The 23620-nt window shown below is 39.3% G+C and overlaps 1 protein-coding gene across 1 annotated transcript in view; it reads right to left on the reverse strand.

Annotated features, from left to right (window-relative positions):
- The window catches only part of DYTN (dystrotelin), a 64941-nt gene extending 42551 nt beyond the window's left edge, over positions 1 to 22390 (reverse strand). The window contains 9 exon segments of the mRNA XM_004378271.1: positions 1629 to 1765; positions 2970 to 3093; positions 6720 to 6883; positions 7144 to 7219; positions 10897 to 10993; positions 11552 to 11637; positions 13682 to 13883; positions 17064 to 17138; positions 22372 to 22390. Coding sequence (XP_004378328.1) covers positions 1629 to 1765; positions 2970 to 3093; positions 6720 to 6883; positions 7144 to 7219; positions 10897 to 10993; positions 11552 to 11637; positions 13682 to 13883; positions 17064 to 17138; positions 22372 to 22390 — 980 coding nt within the window.
- Positions 22391 to 23620: the final 1230 nt, after the last annotated feature.

The following is a 23620-nucleotide window of genomic DNA, read 5'->3' on the forward strand; positions in this document are numbered from 1 at the left end:
ATTTGATGTTCTAGGGTTTCAGGATTGTTGATTCTCTGTTTGGCTTAGTTTTTCGGATCTTTGTTGTGGAGGGACGGCGTGGTGCTTCTGCCTAGACCGCCATCTTCTCTCCCTAAGTTTTTAAAAAATAATTTTTGCAGGTATCGTCTATGGGATTTTTATAAAATTTCTCACTGATTATTGCTAGTCTAGTGAAGAGTTGTTAATTAATGCATAATTTATTTTGTTTTCCACCACCTTTCAAAATCTATTAATTTTAGTACTTTTTGCTTGGAGTTTCTAGATTCACGATCCTATTAGTTGCAAATTAAAGTAATTTTTTCTCTTCTTTTTCTGTGTTTTAATTTTATTTTAGATTATATGTGCAATAACTTCCAAAATATTTAATAAAAAAAAAGTGGTGATATTTCACACTTAGTGAACAAATCTGTCTTGGAAGAAGTACAAGAATGCTCCTTAGAAGTGAGGATGATGAAACTTCATCTCACATACTTTGGACATGATATCAGGAGGGATCAGTCCTGGAGAAGGACATCATACTTGGTGAAGCAGAGGGTCAGCAAAAAAGAAGACGACACTCAATGAGATGGATTAACAGTGGCTGCAACAATGGGCTCAAGCATAAGAAGGATTATGAGGATGACGCAGGACTGGTTAAGTGTTTCATTCTGTTGTACATTGGGTCGCTATGGGTCGGAAGCGACTGGACGGCACCTAACAACAACAGCTTTCAATTATGTTTTTGTAAATGAAAGTATTCTCGGTGTGAACTATTATGTGTAAAATAAGTGAATCCACATCAAAAAGAAGGAGGCTGAATACTATGCAGAATGCTTGCTGGATCAAAGAATGAATTCAATATTATCATTTAGCAATAAACATTAATCTCTGAGAAAATGGTCAGCACTCATGTGCCAAGTTAAAAGATATCAAGGGTGTGTTTTTTCCCCCTATCTCACATTGTGAAATGCTGATGTTACACATTCATTCCTCCTGAATCAGCCTCTAATAAGAATTTCTGAACTCATCAATATGTAGGTTGAACTAAAAATTATTACATAAGCATGTTACTTTGGTGAACAACCCTATTGTACTCAGGGTGAGTGGTGGGATAATGGGTATCTTTCTTTTCCTTTTTTTTTTTTTTAAATAAAATATTAGTTCTGAATTAGGCTTCAAAAGCAAACCAACAAAAATTAGGGATACAGAAAAAAGTTATTCAAATATTCTACTATTATTAAAAATCTTCTGTGCCTTTCTGATGTCTGCAGCCTTAAGAATAACTCTAAACTATTGGATGGGTCACTCAAAGGCATTGATATTGATTTTTTGAAAGTAATGGTAGACTGCCAGGCCTTTCCTTTGAGGTATGTCTTTCAGTTAGCAGCCCAGTTCGTTAAACATTTGCACCACCCAGGGACTCCACTGTCTCTTAGTTTTGCTTGAAAATTAAAGGCTACTTCTAGAGGGAAAGAGCATCTTAATCTCCCTCACCCTTACCTCCTGCCTTCTTTAGGATCGTCAGTAGTATGAAAGCTGCTGTATATTCCTTGTGCTGGCTGTGTAACCCAATACCCAAGGCCCCTGGGCTTTCACACAGAGGGACTGTCACTCTCACAGACACTCACCTGGCATGTGCAAGGTTAGCCAAGACCTTTGGATTCACATGGTCCAGCAGCCACCGACTTCTCTCAGCTTCTTTCCTCCCACAGCGCCCTTGGAGTAGGTTGTTTCTGAGGGTCCTGAGCAGGAGTTTTGCATTCTCCTTTGCTGTATATAATTTCAGTGGATTCACAGACCACCTGGAATCCATCCATAGACTCCAGGTTAAGAAACTCTGCTAAAAGGAAAGAGGGAATGAGTTGCTTCATTAAGTCTTTCTTCACTTGAAATTTAAAGTGTAATAACAAAATGACCACATGGTGTCAGTCTAACATAAAACAACCGTTGCTGTTGCGTGGATTCCAACTCAAGGCGACCCTACTGGACAGAATAGAACTACCCCATGGGGTTTCCAAGGAGCGCCTGGTGGATTCAAACTGCTGACCTCTTGGTTAACAGCCAAGCTCTTAACCACTGCGCCACCAGGGCTTCTGCTCTAACATAGACAACCCCTATTTCTCCCCAGGCTTTTAGAAATGGAAAGATCACAGGGCAATGAACCTGAAGGTATAGAGTAATCCAGGTTTTGTTTTTCTTTTTTTTTTTTAAAGTAATGTCGTCTGGTAGTTATTTGGCAACACCTTGGCGCTTTACTTCTGCGGATCATTCATGTTAAAGAGATACAGAGAAGAAACTGTCCTCAGTAAAGGCAGTGACCAACAGCCTTCAGTATCCCAGTATTTATGGGTGATGCCTTCTGCACGGAGAAACTGATCCATAGGAACTTACTGATGAAAAGAAAGAGTTATTTCTGGAAGAAATTAAAATGCTCTTTGCTTAAAAGTTACTATCTTGTTTCTCATTATTCTTAAAAAAAGGGCTGAATTCTCTTGCTGAACACTTATAATTTTCTTTAAAAACCCTTGAAAGGCAGCTGTGATACTCTCCCACACAAAACTAAAATAGCAATGTTTCTCTCCACTCCCTGTAAAAAATACTAGAAATTTAGAGCTCAGGAAACTGCATGTTAAAAAAAAATTCTCAAAAAATGTATTAGCAACTAGAGGCCCTGTTGCATAATTTTTACCGAACTAGAGCCATTCTCTTTTCCATTTCTGCCTGTTTCCAATGCCTCTACCCCCTTTTATTCCTCCCAGATATTCTCTTGTCCCTAAAAGCTTTTATTAACATCTACCATGTAAAGAAAGCCTATGTATATTGAGAGAGATTTGAGGTTGAGTTTGCCATTTCCTTCGTTTAAATGTTATAAGGTATGACAGGGTAGAATCTGTGGTTTTCCTGGTGGGGAGGTTTATTAACCGCTGTAGCTTACATTGATTTAATTCATGAATAGTTTGGTGTGTTGCATTAGATGTTACCTGGATGCAGTGCTCAATCACAGGATGAGGCTTCTGGTGGGACTCACTGTGAAGACCAGATAAGAAACACACCTGGCAGATGTCAAAGTTGAAACACTTCAGACAGCGATATCTGCCAGTTAAAATGGAAATGCAGCTTACATCACTACTAGTCGGTGAGCAAAGACAATAATATTCAGGCAGAGAATGAACACCCAAGAACATACAGGAGATATCTGAGCTATCAAGTGATAGATAATTTTTCCCAAACTTTCTAGGGATACTAAATGACTCTGATGTGTTGATTAAAAAAAAAAAAAAAAATCTTTTTTATAATTTTTTTAATAATATGGGATTATATAAATATGGTTATACCTAATAAACTATGGCAGAGAAGCCTGATTCATCCAAAATACATAGAAAGTGTCTTCTCTGTGCAGGATACTGTGTGCTGTAATCCTTAGGATAGACCCTTAAGTCTGCAGCCACATTTTGTTTAGCTGCACAGTGCATTTAAATATTGAGAATTTAGTTGCCAACTTAAAAACAGAAAACAAACAAACAAACAAACAAACAAACAAAACTGGGAGATTTCAATAAAATCTGAAATCTGGCTTCTCTTGAATATTTACAGGATCTAAATTTGGACCTGCCTTCCTACATGGTGTTGGGTAAGATGACAAAGTTTTATTTTAAAATATAGAATTTATAATACAGTTTTATCATTTTCTGGAAGTCAGAATGTAGTAAAGATATAAAGTGGAGGAGGAAGAGTTCCTCACCAGCTAAAACCTGAATGACAATCACATCCAAATTTCTTAGCACTTCGATATTGCAGACTGCCTTTTATGAACAGCTCCAACCTTAAATCTCCTTGTGGTCAGAAAGAGAGAGGAAATCTTGAGATACTCAGGCAAGGGGATGTGTCCCATAACATTTAGAAGAAGACAACATATTGTGATATCAGCGGAGGTCTGGCAAGACCTAGAAGTCATGAATTGGGAGCATTTAAGGGTATTTGAGATACCTGGGTGATGCAAACGGCTGGTGCTAGACTACTAATGAGATCCCCATGGGCTGGTGGTACAGTCAGAAAAAATTGTCATGTAGGAAGTAAGACTCATGCTACGCATGGAACGCCGAGCTGGAGATTAAAGTGGAGGAAATTCCAGGTAGAAGAAAGAGGAGGAGTGAGGTAATGAAGGTTGGGGTGAGCAGGAATAGGTCTGAGCCCTTCACGTCTCTCAGTCCTGCTGATTACCCTTAAGAACAGAGGAGTTAAAACTTGGAATGCCTCCTGAGGCTGGCTGCAGAAGCTCTTAAAAAAGTCTGCCAACTTCATTTGAAGGCAGAGTAGGAGAATGTAACCTCCATGAAAACAGTGCCCTTGCTCACTACTGTACCCACAACCTCAAGTCACATGGTGGGACATTAAGAAATAGTATTGAATGGCTAAAATAGTACCTAATATTTTTGAACACTTACCATGTGACATGCAGCGTACATGTGTTGACAATCAGCCCCCATGACAACTCTTTGAGGTCAAGTATTCTTACTATTATCCTCATTTTACAGATGAGGAAACTGCAAATTGCACAGGGTCACACAACCTGGAGTTTTCTGAGAGCCAAAAACATACGTTTAAAACGTGTGTTGTAACACATTCAGTCATTTTTAGTAGCCTCAGAAGGCTAGAGCTAAAGAAGCCTCAGGTATCATTTGATCCCCTCTTCCTTATTATACTTATGAGGAAACTCAGGCCCAGAGAGGTTAAACGCCTTGCCCAGGATCACCCATCTATCCGTATATATGTGCATCGCCTTGAATGTTCCGGAGGAAACATGGTTCGCATGGAGGCATCTAAGGGAAGCTTAATTTCATACTCAGTAGATACAGACAAATTCTAAAATCTGAAGTATGGCACTTCCAGCCCTTTGCCTTTGCTATTTTTTTTAGCGAGAGACCTGAGCAAGTCACTAAAATCTTTTTAGACTCAATTTTGCCATCTATTAAATAGGAATAATAATATCTACTTTATTTTCTACATAGTGATTTTGAAAAAAAAAGTCCATTTCTGTACAATGCAGGACATGTACTGACTGCTTAATACTTGTTTATTGGTTAAATGATTATAATCTGCATACAACATGGTGTGTTCCTCCACTGTCCAATTTATTAAAAAAAGTTTATTATTTATTGTAGTGTAGACATGTCTTTGGTTTGTCTTGCTTGATTTCCAACAGTCCTTTCCATTTACATGTTTTATTGTTAAAAGTTTGGGTTTTTCATGAGTGAAGTTCACTGTGCTCTCAGAATTCTCTGCAAACCCAATTTATTTTCTCAGCAACATCAAAACCTGATCTCTAGTGTTTTAGGGCACTCAGCAGACCTATTTTTTAACTGTTAGGAGCCTGGCCAGTTAAGGTCTGGAAGTGCAGGAAAGGAAGGAAACATAGTGAGTAGGAGTCAAACCCTAAGTCCTCACCCCTTTTGCCCTTTCTGGGCACCCCCATCTTTGGCTTATTTTTAGCTACCTGGTTGTCCCACGTCTTCAGTCTCACCTCATTTCCAGCCCCTACACCTGTGTCCACTCACCATGAAGACTGGGGTTCTCCATACCTGGCCTGGCCCTGCTAGTTTCTTCCCCTCCTCCCCAAGGCTTTGGTAATAACTCTAATTTCCTTCTTTCCTTTCTTCCTCCTTCCCTCCCTCCCTCTCTTCTTCCCTCCCTCCCCCTTCCCTCCCTTCCGCCCTTACCCTTCCTTCCCTCTTCCCTCCCTTCCTTTTGTCCTTCTGTCCTTCCTTCCTGCCTCCCTCTCTCTCTTTCTGTAAGATGGGATTGTGACTGCCATCCTCAAAGCTGTGGAAAGGTCTGAATCTTCCACACACAAATCCAGCTTTCAACTCTACCCTTGCCTGTAAGGTGCCCAAGGCCCCTGAACTGTCACAAAATCTGACAGTTCCTCTGGGTGTGACTTCTTGTTCTCAGTTATCTGCAGAGGGAGCCGGCATAGCAACATTAGGGAAAAGTATAGACTCTGGATTCAGACAGTCAGCCTCAGCTACTTGCTAACCCTATAAACTTGAGTGAATTTTTAAATATCTCTAGTCTCAATATCCTCATCTGCAATTGGGAATACTAATACCACCTTCTTATAGAGTTATCATGTGTTTTACATGAAATGGTCCATTTAACCACTCAGCCTAGCACTTGGTTAACACTTAATAAATATAAAACAAAACCCCAAACCAAACACATTGCCATCAAGTTGATTCCAACTCATAGCGACCCTCTAGGACAGAGTAGAACTGCCCCACAGGGTTTCTGAGGAATGGCTTATGGATTTGAACTGCCGACCTTTTGATTAGCAGTCATAGCTCTTAACCACTGCACCACTAGGGCTCCTGATTAATATAAGCTATTGTTATTATTATCACTATTATTATTATTGATGGCTCCAAAGTATTTTTAAAGTTATTTGAAACAAAAGATAAAATTTTTTTCCTCTTAGGGGAACAAAAATTTCAACTGGTCTGAGTTTAGGAGGACATGTCAGTGGAATAATTTAATATTCCATCAAGTATAGAAAATCAAATATAATTTATTATCAAGCAGGATGCCTCATGCAGAAAATTATTGAGCCAAAAGAAGTAACTGAGTTGTAGATGTGAGAGAAGGACCTCAGAATCTGGAGAGACTCAGCTCCAACTTCAGACCCATTTGGAGAATGACTGTCAAAGGCTGATGAGTGACTGCACCTCAGTCCTGTGATTGGGAAGTTCCTGCAGACACTACACCGAACTGGGTGAGTGACCATCTCAGAGACTGATAATCTGTAGCAGGTGGGGAGCCACAGAAGGATGGGTGGCTCGTATAGCAACCAGCTTAGGAATTTCTCTTCTTTGATTGCTTGGCTCAACACCTGAAAAACAAAAGCATGCTTAGATGCATTTTTAAGCATGACTTTGGTTTCTAGTACAGAAAATTTATTTTCATCTTCTTCTTTGGTTCTACTGATATCAGCTCTGCTAAAGAAGTCTATCATGTGAAAAGTCAGAGGCAAGTCTACCTCCTAAATTAGATTGTCTGGGAGCCTGCGTTGAGTAATAGGTCTGTAATTTAAGTCAGTCAGCAAACTATTCAGGCATGTCTTCCCCCAACTCCCCGGAACATTGCACTCACCCCTTGGAAACAGCTGCGTATAGCACTTTCCACAGAACACAGAGCACAACTCTCCCCCACCACAGCTGGGATCTGCAAGAGGGGACAGACCTCTCAGCAAATGGAGAAATATGTGGCCATCAGGATCGGCACACCTGAGTGATAGTGCTCACATCCAAGGAGTCACGTGTATTTGGTTTCTGAGACTGGAGGATTTGTCCCAACCCAAGCTAACAAACGTAATGTGTGGTTTTTGTGCAGGGTTTGAGTTGAAACTGTGAATGAGCAAGAGGAAGGAAGCAGGGCTGGTGGGAGGAAGGAGGAGGGTGACAGAAGCAAGTCTGTCAATTGGGTCATGGAGGGATGGCTTTGGTTGTGCCACTTGTTATGATTTTAGTCAAATTATTTTAACCTCTCTTTGCTCTTCTTTACTTACAAAATGCAGATAACATTGATATTGTATTCAAGTCTACAGTGGTTTTAAAGAAAACCTTTTCAAATGCTTTCACCTCATCTCATTTTAACAAAAGCCTATCTCTGGAGGGTAGAGCAGTGATCATTACCCTTGCTTAAAGCGAGGGATGATGGAGATTTGATAGCAGAATTAGAGTCTAACTCCAGGATTCCTAACTTTTCGTTGAGGGTTTTCACAAATCTTTGTCACACCCTGATCTTGGCTCTATTTCAGTGGCTCAATCTATACTACATGACTCTGTGGTTTCCATCTTTCAACCATAGTCACCATAAGGAGCTAGCTAAGAGATTAAGAACCCCTGTGACTGCCAACATGGCCAGGGACTTGGCTCAGACACTACCTATATGCTCAGATACGTGTGCCTGTCACCTCCATTTATTCCCTTTTGGTTATGGGACCTGTTGGCAAGTCTGATGTCTTCTACAGCACAGGCTGTCGGCAGGCATTGCCTGCAGCCTCAGAGGTAATTCCAAAGATCCCCCTGCTGAGTCCATCAACTCCAATAAACATTCTTCTAATCAGGAAAGTGGCACTTAGAACCTCTTTGCTGACAATTAGCCAGGCAAAAGTCAACAAACATTTGCGTAATAGGGGACAAGATGGCTTGTGCTTTAAATTGATAATAACCCTGTCACCATCAGATGATAAGTAATTGCTCCATATGTTATCGGGCCTTTGTCTGAAAAATAACTCATTGTCCATCTTCCAGCCTTCAAGTGCTGATGAAATAACTGAACACTGGCACAGACCATGTGGCCGATTCAACATCCATATTCTTCTGGTGTCCTTGAGCCCTGGGCAAGGGGTTGAACCTCATTTACAAAATGAGGGCGGTAGATCAGATGGGACTGATTCATCAGCTCCATGATTCTGACACCAGCAAAAAGAACATTCCCTTCTGTGGTGTGTTTTAACCTACATTTTTGGTTTTAAGTACTGCACAAAGATTTTATGGATTAATTGCCCATTGGACTAATTTCTTGCAGGTGTTCTATGAGAGAATTAAACATGGCTGGATGGCATGCTGGCACAAGCAGAATACCACTTGAAATGATAATTAGAATTCTTAGGGGGGATTTGAATCACATAGTGGGGTCTGGAATTTTCTATGGGAATCTATCTCTGAATTCATAATGGAAGTCAATGGGATGATAATTTGCTATGCAAATCTCCGCCTTTCTAATAGCTTTCTCAGGAGCATACTAATACATGAGGCAGATAGAGCACTTTGGGAACTGCCAGTTCAGCAGCTCACTGACCTCAGCTGAGCCTGGAACAAGGGCAGACATTTAGGGCCTGTTGGATGGACTGCTGACCTAGGGCCAGCTGCAGGGGTCACGAGAAGAGCACAAAGATTTGTACACGAGAAGGAAAATGCCCCTCAGCCCATCTCCTTTCTGCACATCCACTTTCTAAATAAGGAGTCCTGCTGGCACAGCAGTTAAGCACTCGGCTGCTAACTGAAAGGTGGGCAGTTTGAACCCACCCAGAGGCTCCGCAGGAGAAAGGCCTGGCCATCAGCTCCTGTAAAGATTACAGCCTAGAAAACCCGATAAGGCAGTTCTACTCTGTCACATGGGGTCACTATGAGTGGAAATCGACTCAATGGCACCTAACAACAACAGCTTTCTAAATACTCTAGTCTTTCGAGTCTGATGGTATAAATGGATGGACAGATTTTCCCACACTCTCTGGCTCCCTACCAGCTTGAGTCCTGAAACCTGGGGATTGTTGAGGAAGAGCCTCTGCTACATGGCTCCCTGAGAGATGCCTGAGAGTCGGGAGAAAACCAGCGGTTGGATCTATGTGTTGCTGTAACTGCCGAACAGCTCTGCAGTATCTAGGCCTGACATTTTAACCCTATAAATTTTTTTAAAAAATCATTATTCCATTTAAGAAATATGAACATTTTAAATGTTGCTTGGAATTTCCAGATAAGTTAAATATTAAAATAAAAATTTATACAGAATAATAATAGCAAGATCAAATCAAAGCAAAGTTAACTTTGGATAAGTTTTTTGAAACCATACTCCCTGTCCTAGAGATTCTGATAATCTTCCTCCTTACCCTTTCCTGCTACCTTCATCATGACTATTTCTAATTCAGAATCCTTGGTCCAGACTCAGGAGAAAAATGACAGAAAATTATTGACTAAAACTCTACTGCCTCACTGTGCAGAAGGCCTAGTTTGGGGATTTTATAGGGTCTAGAAGAAGACAAGAGAGACCTTTGAAACAAGGGTAAAAGGTACATAGGAACAGGAACCAGGTAGACATAATACAGTCTGGGGTCTGCTCCATGCGTTGCAGAAGTAACTGCTTGGTTACACCAGTTTACATCTTTTTAACACTTAAGGAACATATTTACTTTAAGAAAGCTAAATTCCCTTGCCTGGTAAGGATAGAAATGACATCATATTTGCATATTCTTAACATGCAGGAAATGATGGAACTTTTAACCATTTGAGTATTTAGCTTTGCCTTTCATCTATGCATTTATTAAGCGTTTATTAAAGGCCTTCTAGGACCAGGCACTGTTCAAGGCACTGGGGATAGAAACATGCATGAGATATAATCCTTGTCCTTGAGAAACAGTCCAATGGGGAAATCTTACATCTAGGTAATAAGTACAATACAATTTGACAAGTGCTGTAACAAAGTTACACACAGTGATATGCACAGGGAGTTAAAGAAGCCCTTTGTGAGGAGGTGACTGATAATTCAGAGATCTTGAAAGAAGAGCAGAATTTGTCAAGTGGAAGGGGTAAATGATGGTATTGCTGGTAGAAGGAATAGTAGAAATCAAGCGTGGAGAACTCGTACTTGTCAGGCACAGTGAGGATTTTGATATTCAGGAGTGAAAAGGGTACAAGGAGTATAAGGAAAAATAAAATACTTTGGAATAAGCAAAAGAGACTACTGGATATTTCAATAGGGATTATCTGAACCTATAGAGATATGTTTTGACTAGGCTATTTTCCACCTCTGTAGAGATTAAACAGAGTCCCTGGGTGGTACAAATGGTGTGATCTACTTCTGTAAGCTCAACCATTGAAAATCCTGTGGAGCACAGTTCTACTCTGATACACGTGGAATTGCCATTAGTGGAAATCAGATCGACAGCCTTTTTTTTTTTTAAATATATACTCAGATTATAGCAGTAGCTACAGAGGGGAGGGGTTGTGTGGAGAGCTACATAATGGTAAACTTAACACAGTAAAAATCATATTCTATAATAACAAATGTATCTATTATAACTGAAACAAATTTAGAATTCTTAAGTCTTAGGGATTTTCCTGCTGTAGATCGGTTAGTAGGTTCCTCAAAGTCCTTCGAGTCATGTGTGCCCCAGATTCATAATGCCCCCTGTTGTTCTCTGCATAGAGCTGGAAAAGAGCTAGACACATTAAGGGGAAAAGAAATCTTTAAGTTAATACTTGCAATACATCTTCAAAGAGTATGTGCTTTGAATTCTAAATAGTTTATTTCTGAATACAAAGGGAAAGGAGAGGGGAAGTTATATTCCTGATTATTTTCTTTTTATTTTGAAGGCCTCCAAAACTAGATAATTTGATAACTAATGAAAACCCAAGCACATTTCAACTTCTTGATAATTTAGCACATCTAAGATGAAGGCCACGAGGCTGGTAAGCAGCAATGTGAGGCTAATCCTAGTCTTCAAAGGAATAGTAATTACTGGTGTCTGAATAACCCCTAAACAAATAAGTATCAACAACATCCAAGTAATGAATAATTAGAAAGTATAGATAGACATCTTGAAAAATTCCAAATTCTCTAAACCTTAAACATTTTTCCTCATGAAACACGTAAGTCATGCTGAGTACCCGCTGAAGAACAACTATAGTGGTGGGGACACCGGGTGAGTGAAGAAGACAATGTACTGGATATTTGGAGGTTCCTGCACTTAGACAGTCAAAACTCCCCCGTATATTACCTCTGTATTTTGAAAGAGGGCTGTCCCCTGAGAGGGCAATCAGGGCAGCAGCTGCCGGCACAAGCTTGAGGAAACCCGTTCCTGTGCTCTACAGCAACAAAACAGAGACAAGAGTGGGAAGGGCAGGGTTGCCCTCAGTGACATGGTTTACAAAAACCATAATACATTTCTTACATGTTGTTACAAGTTTTAGCTTTTCATGGCGTTTTTTCCTAAATCTAGAATTTGACAGAATTAAGCATTGAATTCCACCAAGTGTCTGTTAATTTGTTGTACTCTGGTACCTTGCGTGTTGTTATGACTCCAGAAGCAATGTCATTTGTATTTCAAATACCAGTGGAATCACCCATGGTGGACAGGTTCCAATGGAGCTTCCAGACTAAGACTAGGAAGAAAGGCCTAGAGATCTACCTCTGAAGATTAGCCAGTAAAAACTCTATGGATCACAATTGACTCACTTGCTTTGGACACGTCATCAGGAGGGATCAACTGCAGGCAGAGGACATCATGTTTGGTGAAGTAGAGGGCCAACAAGGGCAATGAAGATCCTCAGTGACATGGACTGGCACAGTGGCCGCAATGATGGACTCAAACATACTGGTGATTGTGAGGAGGATGCAGGACCAAGCAGAGTTTCTGTGGTACAGATGGGGTCACCATGCATCAGAGTTTACTTGACGGCAGCTAACGTACACACACACACATACACCGAATTAAAATATTTCACCATTTGTTTATTTATTCACTCATTTGTTGAACAATAAACAGTAAACCCTGTATTCTTAGAGCAGGCTATCTTACTTCCTTAAAACTCAGCAACCTGGAAACCAAACAACAGAGACAAGGACCAAAAGGTAGGCAGAGGAGCAAACATTTATGTAAAAAAAAAAAAAAAAAAAAACACTTCATAGGTCCTCACTCAGAGCTTAATCATTGTTTTCATACTATATAGTTTCCAAACCTACAAAACCATTTATCCAAGGCATGAGGACTGTTAGAGGCAGGCACTGATAGTAGAAATGGCAGTTGTAAGTCTAATGTTTAAGGAGGCTGAAGAACATCAAAAAATAACTTGTGAATGTGTTTATATTTTACTTGAGTAATAACAAAATGAATAAAAAACTAGAAAAGAAAACAACTCTAAGGAATTTGCCAAGTGGTTAAACTGTGCCTGCCTCTGAGAGGTAGGCGTATGGATATTTCTTTTTCTTTACACATGTGCATGCACACACACACACACACACACACACACACACACACTAATGGACACAAGCATTGGCTCCAGAGCAGATAGGATCAACCTTTGACTTGACCTAAATTGGTTTATAGGTTAGCCACCCATGCACAGGACATTCACTCTTACTCCAGCCAAAACACAAAACAATAATTGATAATGAAATAAGGCTACCGGGACTCAAAAGCAAAGTGTAGTTGTTCATACGTATAGATGTATAATCACCCTAACAAAAGGTGTGTATGCTTCTCTAGAGTGGAGAATAGTTTGTATAAGAGAAAAAGTAATGTGGAATTTCTTTTCCCAATTTGCTGTCCATGGGTCATATATTTTAGTGAAGCTGATAAGCATGTACATCTTCATTCCCCTCCTCAATGCATAATACGTTTGTGGAAAACAAGCAAACAAACAAGCAAACAAACAAACAAACAAAAAAATGAAGTCTTCTTGTATACCAAACTCCAAACAAACATTCCAGCTCTAGTTGCCATCACGTTGATTCTGATTCATGGCGACCACATGTGTGTCAGAATAGAACTGTGCTTCACGGAGTTTTCAACGGCTGATTTTTCAGAAGTAGATTGTCAGGCCTTTCTTCTGAGGCATCTCTGAGTGGACTCGAATCCCCAACCTTTATGGTTAACAGTCAAACACATTAATTATTTACACCACACAGTGATTCCAAGCAAATGTTGTTGGGTGCTGGTGAGTCGATTCCAACTGGTAGCGACCCATGTGACAGAGTACAACTCACCCTTAGGGTGTTCTAGGCTTAATCTTTATGTGAGCAGATAGCCAGGTTTTTTCTCCAAACATTAGATGACATTAAATTGTCAATGATCAGTGGTGGATAAATACTGCCATTGAGGTTACAGCACCAGCACCTGTACCCTTACCTGTCATACATCGCTGTGAGAAGGCTCAGAGTGAGTTCCGAAGCTCTGGGATGCACATGTCCTGGTGTTTCCACTCTGACCCTCTGAAACAGCTCCTGAAGGGCCTGAAAAAGCTGCTGCACTGACAGGGAGCTCTCCCTTGGGTCCCAAAAGTCTTGGGGTAGTAGGAGGTGCTGGATCACGGAGCTGTCAATCAGGTCCACTGCAGGAAGCAAGTGGAAACAGAATCTTATTTTCTGATTGGAAACAAAGGCTTCAAATAAAGCAAATGTCATCTACTGTTTAATTAAGATGGTCTTTTTATGGCAGCAATTTTAAAAAGAATTAAATATGACCGCTGTTTAGACACCTATCTCTTGTATATAATTCAGGCATTACTATTCTGACAATTTGAATTTTGGAAAAGTGTGTCTGTTAGTTAAGCATAATTGTCACATTATTACCAATATAACCACCAGGATGACTGCTTTACAGAATGAAGTTAAAAGTGGGAGTGAGAAACTTGAAAAACAGCCTCCCAAGCAAGTTAGGACACTGCAATGAAAAGTTAGGAGAAACAGTTTTATATTCATTAAGTGTATTGAGAAAATTTACCTTTCTTAATAAACATAGTTTTATTTATACTCATGTAAATATACGTCAAGAGAAGCTATTAGCCTAGCTTCAGAAGGAATATTGTGTGTTATACTGTAATTTGAAGGAGTCTTGGTGGCATAACAGTTAAGTACTTGGCTGCTAACCAAAAGATTGGTTGTTCAAACTCATCCAGCAGCTCCACAGGAGAAAGACCTGGTGATCTGTTTCCATGAAGATTACAGTCAAGAAAACCAAGAAAAAAGATTACAGTTCTTCTCTGTCACATGGGGTTGCTATGAGTCAAATCAACTCAACAGCACCTAGCAACAACCTGATGCAATTTAAAATCCCAGCGATCTTTATAAAGGGGCAATTGCTGAAGCATTAGACGCTTTAGGTCCCATCCTTGCCTCAGTAATATCTTTTTTGATCTTGGTTCCATCAGTATTATTATCTAGGGAAGGCACTCAATAAAACCAGAGTTGCTTACAAAAAATGATGGTTTATTTCTTATATTATTACCTCCTTCTCCTAAAAATTTTACAAGGCAATAAATAGCAGGTAGAATGAAGTGGAACCACCCTATGGTTTCTCGAGAAGAGAGGCTGACAGACAAAATTAATAAACACTCAACTTTTATATTCTGAGAGGTGGAGATGTCAGTAGCACTAAGAGTGGTTGGCTTTTGAAATGCTTAAGCCTTTGAAACAGTAAAACCCGCACTTCTCTCTACTTTGTAAATCAATCTCTCAGATAAAAAAATCTAGCAAGTGTCATAAAAATTTTTATTTATTGTCTATTACTGCTTTCAAGTAGAGAGTCTCAGCAAGTGAGGAGTAGGAGCAGGTTTGGGGAATACGACTTGAATAAAAACATGGCTGCAGGTGGTAGAAGCTGCAAAATCTTCAATCATTATGTAATCGCAAAACCCATCATCTCTGCCTGGCATTCGATAAACAGGACATTTTTGTCTTCTGCTGAGACTTCTTTATTACAGCAGACCAGGTGACGGTGGTATCCTCATCTCCTCACAATGCTTACACAGGATGCTTCCAGATCTTGCTCCTCAGAACTCATGCATGCCTTCTTCTCTCAGTGTTTGGAATATTTTGTCATTGTTGCTTTCACATTTTTGTTTCTTTTTAGGTAAAACTTTTCAACTACTGATTTTGTTTATTGTTCATATTTCCCATGAGTATTATTTATATTCACTGCTTCTGATGCCAAGGATAACAAAAAGTTCAAAAATACGCATTCTTAAATTATGCTGTTATACACATAGTTTAAAAAAAAAAAGTTGCTGTTGAGTCAATTCTGGCTCATGGCGACCCCACATGTGGCAGAGTAGAACTGTGCTCCATAGGATTTTCATGGCTATGATCTTTTGGAAGCAGATCACCAGGCCTTTCTTCTGAGGCACCTCTAAGTGGGTTTGAACCACAAACCTTTTAGTTAGTAGCCAAGCACTTAACCATTTGCACCACCCAGGGACTCCTAGGCATTAATGAGGGAGACTTTTGTAAATATTTTCTTTAATGGGAGAAATTCTCCCAAAAAATAATATAATTGAGGGTAAACTGTTAGTGATCAAATTCTACCTTTTCTTGATCCTTGGGATAAGAAATAATGGTCATGTGTGAGTTTATTTGTCCAGATCAGTGATTTTAGAAAACGTTTTTAAAAGCCAAGAATTCTTTTTCCAAAAGAAGGCTCATAGGGAAACACAGTATGTAAAACAGAGAAATACAGAGTTGTTCTGGTTGAAGAGATGATCCTTGAACCTTCCTAACTTGCCTCTCCCTCCCTTTCTCACCTTGCTAGGCTTTTCATGCCCATGCACACCCATGTACACTTTGTAAAGCACAATTTGAAAACCACTGGTCTATATAACTTACTAGGCAGTCAGAAAAGCATAAAATGAATTTAACCTTTAGTAGAAATGTCATACTCCCAGCAGCTTCCGGTCTGATATGATAAATGTCAGAAACCATTTCACATGATACTTTTTTCATGCTATAAAGAACTTATAGGAAATCAATAACTTTAGATATGTGGAATGCCTTTTTTTAATATAGCTAGAACCCAATTATTTCATTTTGCAGAATTTTTACAGGATAAACGTTTTCATTATATTTTACCTAAATAACACATAGGGCTTCAAAGGAGTGGCTGGTAGATTTAAACTGCCAACATTTTGGTTAGCAGCCCAGTTCTTAACCACTGTACCACCAGAGCTCCAAATAACACTATAGGAAAAGAAAACCATAGCATTCAATCAGATAAAAAGTTAACACAAAATGGCAGTTCTCAAGGAATACTTAAGATAGTTTTGAAATTTGTGGTCCATGGATTATTCATTTGAACCTACTTTTGGATGTTCAGATGTAGATAAGTGGTACAACTAAAAAATGCAACTCTCACGTAGAAGGATTCATAAATTTTCACACTTAAATCTGTAAGTACAGATTCTAAACTAGCTTCTTTTGTAATTTTATTTTGTGTCAATATTAGTATCCTAAAAACGAAACAAAAAAAAAATTTCCAGAAACCAAATAGGGAGAATGAAAAAAAAATTAAAATGTTCATCCACAAATCACTTTCTATAGTTAGTCAGCAGAGCCACACAGGGGTTGAATGAGCATGGTATACTCTTCACAATGTTCTCTGTTACAAGTAGGGTATGCACAGGTCCAGTCTTCCTGAGTCATGGGGTCACTCACATGGGGACCTTTTGTTTTCTCTATAAATTTTATATCACACATCAGCAGCAGATTATTTCAAGTGCTTCAAGAGAGCCTGTACTTACTTTGGCACAGAGTTTGCACAGATCGTAATTTGAAGGCTGTTCTATAAATGAAATTCTCGATACTATTACAAGCATCTGCAAAGAAAACATGAAATATTATGGATAAAGGATCGTTTTGGTATATAAATCCCACATACCAGAAAGAAATCCTAGAGATCATATGAACAAAAAAACCAAACCCATTGCTGTCGAGTCAATTCCGACTTAAATAATGACCCTACAGGACAGAGTGGAACTGCCTCGTAGGGTTTCCAAGGCTGTAATCTCTACGGAAGCAGATTGCCATATCTTTCTCCCTCAGAGCAGCCGGTATGTTTAAACTGTTGACCTTTTGGTTAGTAGCTGAGCACTTAACCACTCTGCCACGAAGACTCCTGGGAGATCATATAGCCTTCCTTTATTTAACAGGTAAGAAAATCAAGGCCTGGGAACAAGTAATAAGGGACTCACAGGACCCTGGGGCTCCAGGTGACCCTACAGGGTATCCCTCTGAGTCTCTCTAACTAGGGAATCCACCAAAAGGTAGGACTAGTCCTCCAGGAATCTACCCACTTTTTAAACAAAAGAAGAAGACCCTGTGAAACAAATAAGATTAAAAAAAAAAAAAAACTATACATAGAATATAAACTCAATGTTTTAAACACGTTATATTCTAGTTATACATGCACACATATTTATGCATATATAGACTTCATCTCACATACTTTGGATATGTTATCAGGAGGGAGCAGTCCCTGGAGAATGACATCATGCTTGGTAAAGTAGGTCAGTGAAAAAGAGGAAGACCGTCAATGAGATGGATTGACACAATGGCTGCAACAATGGGCTCAAGCATAACAACGATTGTTAAGATGACACAGAACTGGGCAGTGTTTTGTTCTGTTGTACACAGGGTTGCTATGAGTTGGAACCACCTCAATGGCACCTAACAACAAAGACTCAAAAGCTAATCATCCATTCATTCATTTACGTATTGCACTCATACTATGTGGATCTGGCATAATTCCAGGTCCTTGAAATATAGCAGTTAACAAAATAGACAAAAATCCCACCCTCGTGGCATCCACCACCTTGTCAAGAGGGCCTTCTAGGCAGTCAGTATCAGTCAAGGGACTTGGCACATGATTTCAGTTTGAAACTTATTTGCTGCTCCTATTTTGGAATCTAATCAAAAAAATAAATAAATAAGATGAGAAAAAAAGAGGTATAAATATTGGCAAGGAATAGATTTGCAGATGATATCAGGATTTACAAATGATCTGATTATCTGTCTAGATAACCCATAAGAATCACCTGTAAGTTGGCTGGATTCAGGACAACTGTTCAGGAATCAATAAATTCCCTTTACACCAGTGATTTCCAAACTTTAGCTTGTATCATGTTTACCTGTTCAAAGACAAGCTGCGGGGCCTTAACCCCAGAGTTCTGATTCACTAGTTCTGAGCATGTTCCCAGGTGATGCCGCTGCTGTTGACCCAGGAACCAGACATTGAGGATCACAGCTTTATAGCAGCAATAATCAGCTAGAGCAGATAATTTTTAAATCTATACAATACACCAATGTATAAAGCCTTATAAAGCTTTATTGAAAGACATTAATGATGAGATGAATAAATAGAGAGCTCTACTTTATTCCTGGATAGAAATTTTAGTATCATGAAGATGTGAATTCTACCCTAAATGAATCTATAAATGTATTGTAATTCTAATAAAAAAAAATTTCCCATATTTTCTCCTAATAGTTTTAGGAGTTTTAATAATTTATGTTTCACTTTGTAATATATTCTGATGTTATTTTTATGTATGATATAAATTAGAGACTCTATATATTTTTCCCAATGGTTATCCAATGGCCCCAATACTATTAAATAATCTGTAATTTCCTCATTGAGTTAAAATGCCATCTTTATCATATGCTAACGTTCCAAATTTATATGGGTCAGTTTCTGGGCTCTATTCTGTTCCATTACGCTACATATTCCTGCAATAATACCATGCTGCATTTATTCTTACATTTATTATTTACATTTTGTCAAGTTCAAAACAGTAGTTGTTGGCAGTTTCCTGAGGCGAGGGGATGGCTGTGTAGCATAAACAGGGAGACCAAGCACTAGGCTTACTGAGGATTTCTGTGTCCAGTCTTGACGTGGAGTTTTATGCCATCAAGTGGACCCAAAGCCAAAGACGAGTATAGCAATTGGTGGCCACGATGCCACTTAAAATCAGGGTCTTCCACCAGATGCTCAGGATAAAAACCTTAGAGGTTTCTGTTTGTCTTCAAGGGATGGCTCTTTCCCAAACATGACTCAGTCTGAATTTCATACTTTCTTAGTCATCTAGTGCTGCTATACCAGAAATACCACAAGTGGATGGCTTTAACAAAGAGAAATTTATTCTCTCACAGTCTAGGAGACTAGAAGTCTAAACTCAGGGTGCCAGCTCCAGAGGGAGGCTTTATCTGTCTGTCAGCTCTGGGGGAAAGTCCTTGTCATCAATCTTCCCCGGTTGAGGAGATTCTCAGCACAGGGACCCCGGGTACAAAGGATGCACTATTCTCCTGGCTCTTGTTTCTTGGTGGTATAAGGTCCCCCATCTCTCTACTTGCTTCTCTCTTTTATGTCTCAAAAGAGATTGACATAAAACACAACCTAATCTTGTAGATTGAGTCATTAACATCATAGAGGTAGGATTTATAACACATAGGAAAATCACATCAGATGACAAAATGGTAGACACTCACACAATACTGGGAATAATGGCCTAGCCAAGTTGACACATATTTTGGGGGGATACAGTTCAATCCACGACACATACCAAGCCACACTGACTTAATTTTAGTTTGGAAACTGGAGCAAAGTCCTAACCATAAAAAAATCAAAAACAAACAAACAAAAAAACACAGCCATCAAGTCAATTCCAACTCATGGAGACCACATGTGTTAAAGAGTAGTACTGCTCCGTAGTTTTATTGGCTGTAATCTTTATGGAAGCAGATTGCCAGGCCTTTCTTTGTGATGCTGCTGAGTGGGTTTGAACCACCAGCCCTAGGTTAGTAGTCACACGCAAACCATTTGCGCCACCCAGCGATCTTTTCCTAACCATTACACATATGGATATTGAGCACCAGGCACTAGCTTAGTGACATGGGTTAGAGTGCCATACTTGAGGAGTTAGAGCACACCACGGGCCTCTCTCTGAAGTTTGCTTCAGTGACCAATATATAATCATGAGTTGAGGACATCTATCTCAGGTAAATGAGGGCTGTGCCTAAAAAAATATCACCAAGACAAGCCATCTTGTCTGAGAATCTTCCATATTTTTTTTTGAAGAGGCACAAACATACTGAAGAATCTACAGTTTGCCCTAAAATGTTTGTGATTCAGTATTTGTTTCCTTACATTTTAAAAATGCTTAGTGTTCAGATAAGAACCCAATGTTCGAGTCTGGGAGAAGTTAAGAAACACGTCTGCACTCTGTCTGGAGAAGGAAAACAAGTGGAACAGAAGCAAAATGGTATGAAAGTAATTTACAAAAGTGTAATGTCCAACATTTTCCCCTCCTGGAAATTAGCCAGGTTTTGTGACCTGGTTCCTCTCATGTGCCAAACAGATAACAGAGAATCAGCAAAATGGGGGCTCTGCGGCTTCCCGTATGCTGTTCTTGGTGAAGCAGTGACTTTAGAGATGCTCTACCATCTGGCACACCACACTCTTGTCAAATTATGTTTTGCAGTGTCATCTGATGAAGTTATGCAGCATATCATGGCAAGCTGTGATACAGAGCAACATGGAAAACGTGCGAGTCTCCCAGGTGAGTCTCCCTTCTGGCCCTGCTTCCTCAAGGTTTCATTTGGTTTGTCCTGCTGGTAGCAGATAACTCAAAAAACGAAAAAAAAAATTGCTGGATGCATCACAGGGTCGCTATGAGTTGGAATTCACTAGACAGCAGCAGGTTTTGTCAGGCCAAAAATGTTGAACGAAGTAGTTTAGATGCTTAAAAGAAACAATATAAGCTACCTATGTTCTTATTTGTGGAAGCAACTTGGGGAACATCAGTTGCTTTAAACAATTTTTTTATTTTTTGCTTAGTCAGATAAATTCATCATTTTTCATAGGTACTAAGATGAATGTAATAAAACCTCTTCAGCTGTCTATTAGGAGGCCCTGGGGGGTGCAAACTGTTAAACGCTCAACTTCGAACCCACCTACAGGATTCCTGGAGACAGGCCTGGTGATCTGTTTCTGAAAGGGAAGAGCCTTGAAAACCTTACGGAGCAGTTCTACTCTGCACACATGGGGTTGCCATGAGTTGGAATCAACTCCTCGGCAACCAGCAACAACTGTCCATCATCTAGTTAGTCTAGAAATTGATGCTTTATGTTAGTGGGTACCCAAGTGGGTCACAGGTGGGCAGCATTAGCATCACCTGGGAACTTGTTAGAAATGCACATTCTTGGACCCCACTCCAGAACTACTACTCCCAAACTCTGTAGGTGGAGCCCAGAAATTTAACAATCGCTCCAGGTGATTGTGATTTACCCTACATTTGCGAACCGCTATGTGGCAAGAAAACTTGAGCATTGAATGGATTAAACCTGCTGCTTTGTGTTTAGATTACCAATATGGGGTAAACTCTGGTACCTTCAAATCTGGGAAACTTAAAAGATAATTTGAACCATTCATAATGTTGTTTAAGATAAATAACTTGAGATGTTACCGAATTTTATATAAAAAAGTAAGTTTAACAATCTAGATTTCAGCTAGGGGAATAAGGCTGCAAATAGATTCAGCACCAAAGATGTCACAGACTGGTCCTGGGCCTAACCTGGCATTTAAAGATGTTATAGGAGAGGGAAATTGGTTTCCCCATATTGATTTATCAAGTTTTCATATGGTGACAGCTGTGGGACCTTTCTCCTCACTTCGGGATCGCGTAGTACTGGAAACTTACCCTTGACATTAAAAAAACTCCAGTGATGTCATTTTAACAGTAAACCACACAGATAAATAAAAATAAGAAGCTACTTTTGTGTATTTGAATAGCAATTTAAAATGTAACTATATTGACATCAAGTATTTTGTTAAATTATTTTTTGGTGCTTTGGAGATAATAGACCAAATAGGCTTCAATTAATTACAGATTTCTGTTTAGAAGAGAGAGAAAAGTCTCTTTACTCACCTAATATTTTCTTTTCCAGCCAGAAATTTGCCAATGTCTTCTCTTCTGCAACTCCGGTGTCTAAAAATACATCTGTGCTAATTTTTTTTTGTTTACAAACTGTGCCCAGAAACTTGACAGTAATACCCACCTTGTTTATCTGGGTCCATCTCAGGAATTTCCTGGAATGACAGATGGCAAGTGGGTTCTTGTAACTAGAAATGAATCAATATGTTAAACAGGCAGTCTTGCAGTGGGGAGGGAGAGGGAAGAAACAAAAAGGCAACTACAGTCATTTTACCTGGGGAACAATGAATACACAGTGTTTGGGAAGACTGTAAAACCTCTTGGGAGAATAGAGGAATAGAGACTTCTTAAACTGGCCATGCTTCTAGGAGTGCATTCCAAGGATTCCCTGGAGTAGTATTTAAATATATGTATAGAAATCAGACGACGTATCGTGTTGGGCAAATCTGCTGCAAAAGACCTCTTTAAAGTGTTGGAAAGCAAGGATGTCACTTTCAGGATTAATGTGCACCTGACCCAAGCCATGGTATTTTCAGTTGCCTCATAGGCAGGTGAAAGCTAGACAATGAGTAAGGAAGACCTAAGAAGAACTGACACTTTTGAATTATGGTGTTGGCAAAGAATATTGAATATACCATGGACTGCCAGAAGAATGAATAAATCTGCCTTGGAAGAAGTACAGCCAGATGCTCCTTAGAAGCATGGATGGAGAGACTTCACCTCACGCACTTTGTACATGTTACAGGAGGGACCAGTCCCTGGAGAAGGACATCATGCTTGGTAAAGTAGATGGTCAATGAAAGAGAGGAAAACCCTCAACGAGATGGATTGACATGGTGGCTGCAGCAATGGGCTCAAGCATAACAACGATGGTGAAGATGGCACAGGACCAGGCAGTGTTTCCTTCTGTTGTACATGGGGTGACTACGAGTCGGAACCAACTTGATGGTACATAACAACAACAACAACATAGATATATAGATACATGGATGTATTTGTATACCTATATTCAAATATACATACACACATATATCTATACACACACATATATGACTATATATATATATTTAAAGAAAGCTCACAAGAGGATAATGTGATAAGGTGTTTGAATAGATAGTATTTGGTAAAAAATGTATTATGTACAATTATTTAGCATAATGTTTATTATAAATTTAAACAATTGAGAGCTTCAAATTTTGCCCTTTGAAATTCAAGTAAATTTACTTTTTTTTGAAATGAGAATCTAGTCCACTCTTAAAATTATAATGCCTCAAAAGTTCTAAGTATTCACACTATTGGTTTCTGAAAATACGGTTCTAAAGCCCTAGAATTATGTGTATATATACAAAATATATGCTATATATACATATATA

Source organism: Trichechus manatus, unplaced genomic scaffold, assembly GCF_000243295.1.
Source record: "Trichechus manatus latirostris isolate Lorelei unplaced genomic scaffold, TriManLat1.0 scaffold00056, whole genome shotgun sequence".
NCBI classification, from domain to species: domain Eukaryota; kingdom Metazoa; phylum Chordata; class Mammalia; order Sirenia; family Trichechidae; genus Trichechus; species Trichechus manatus.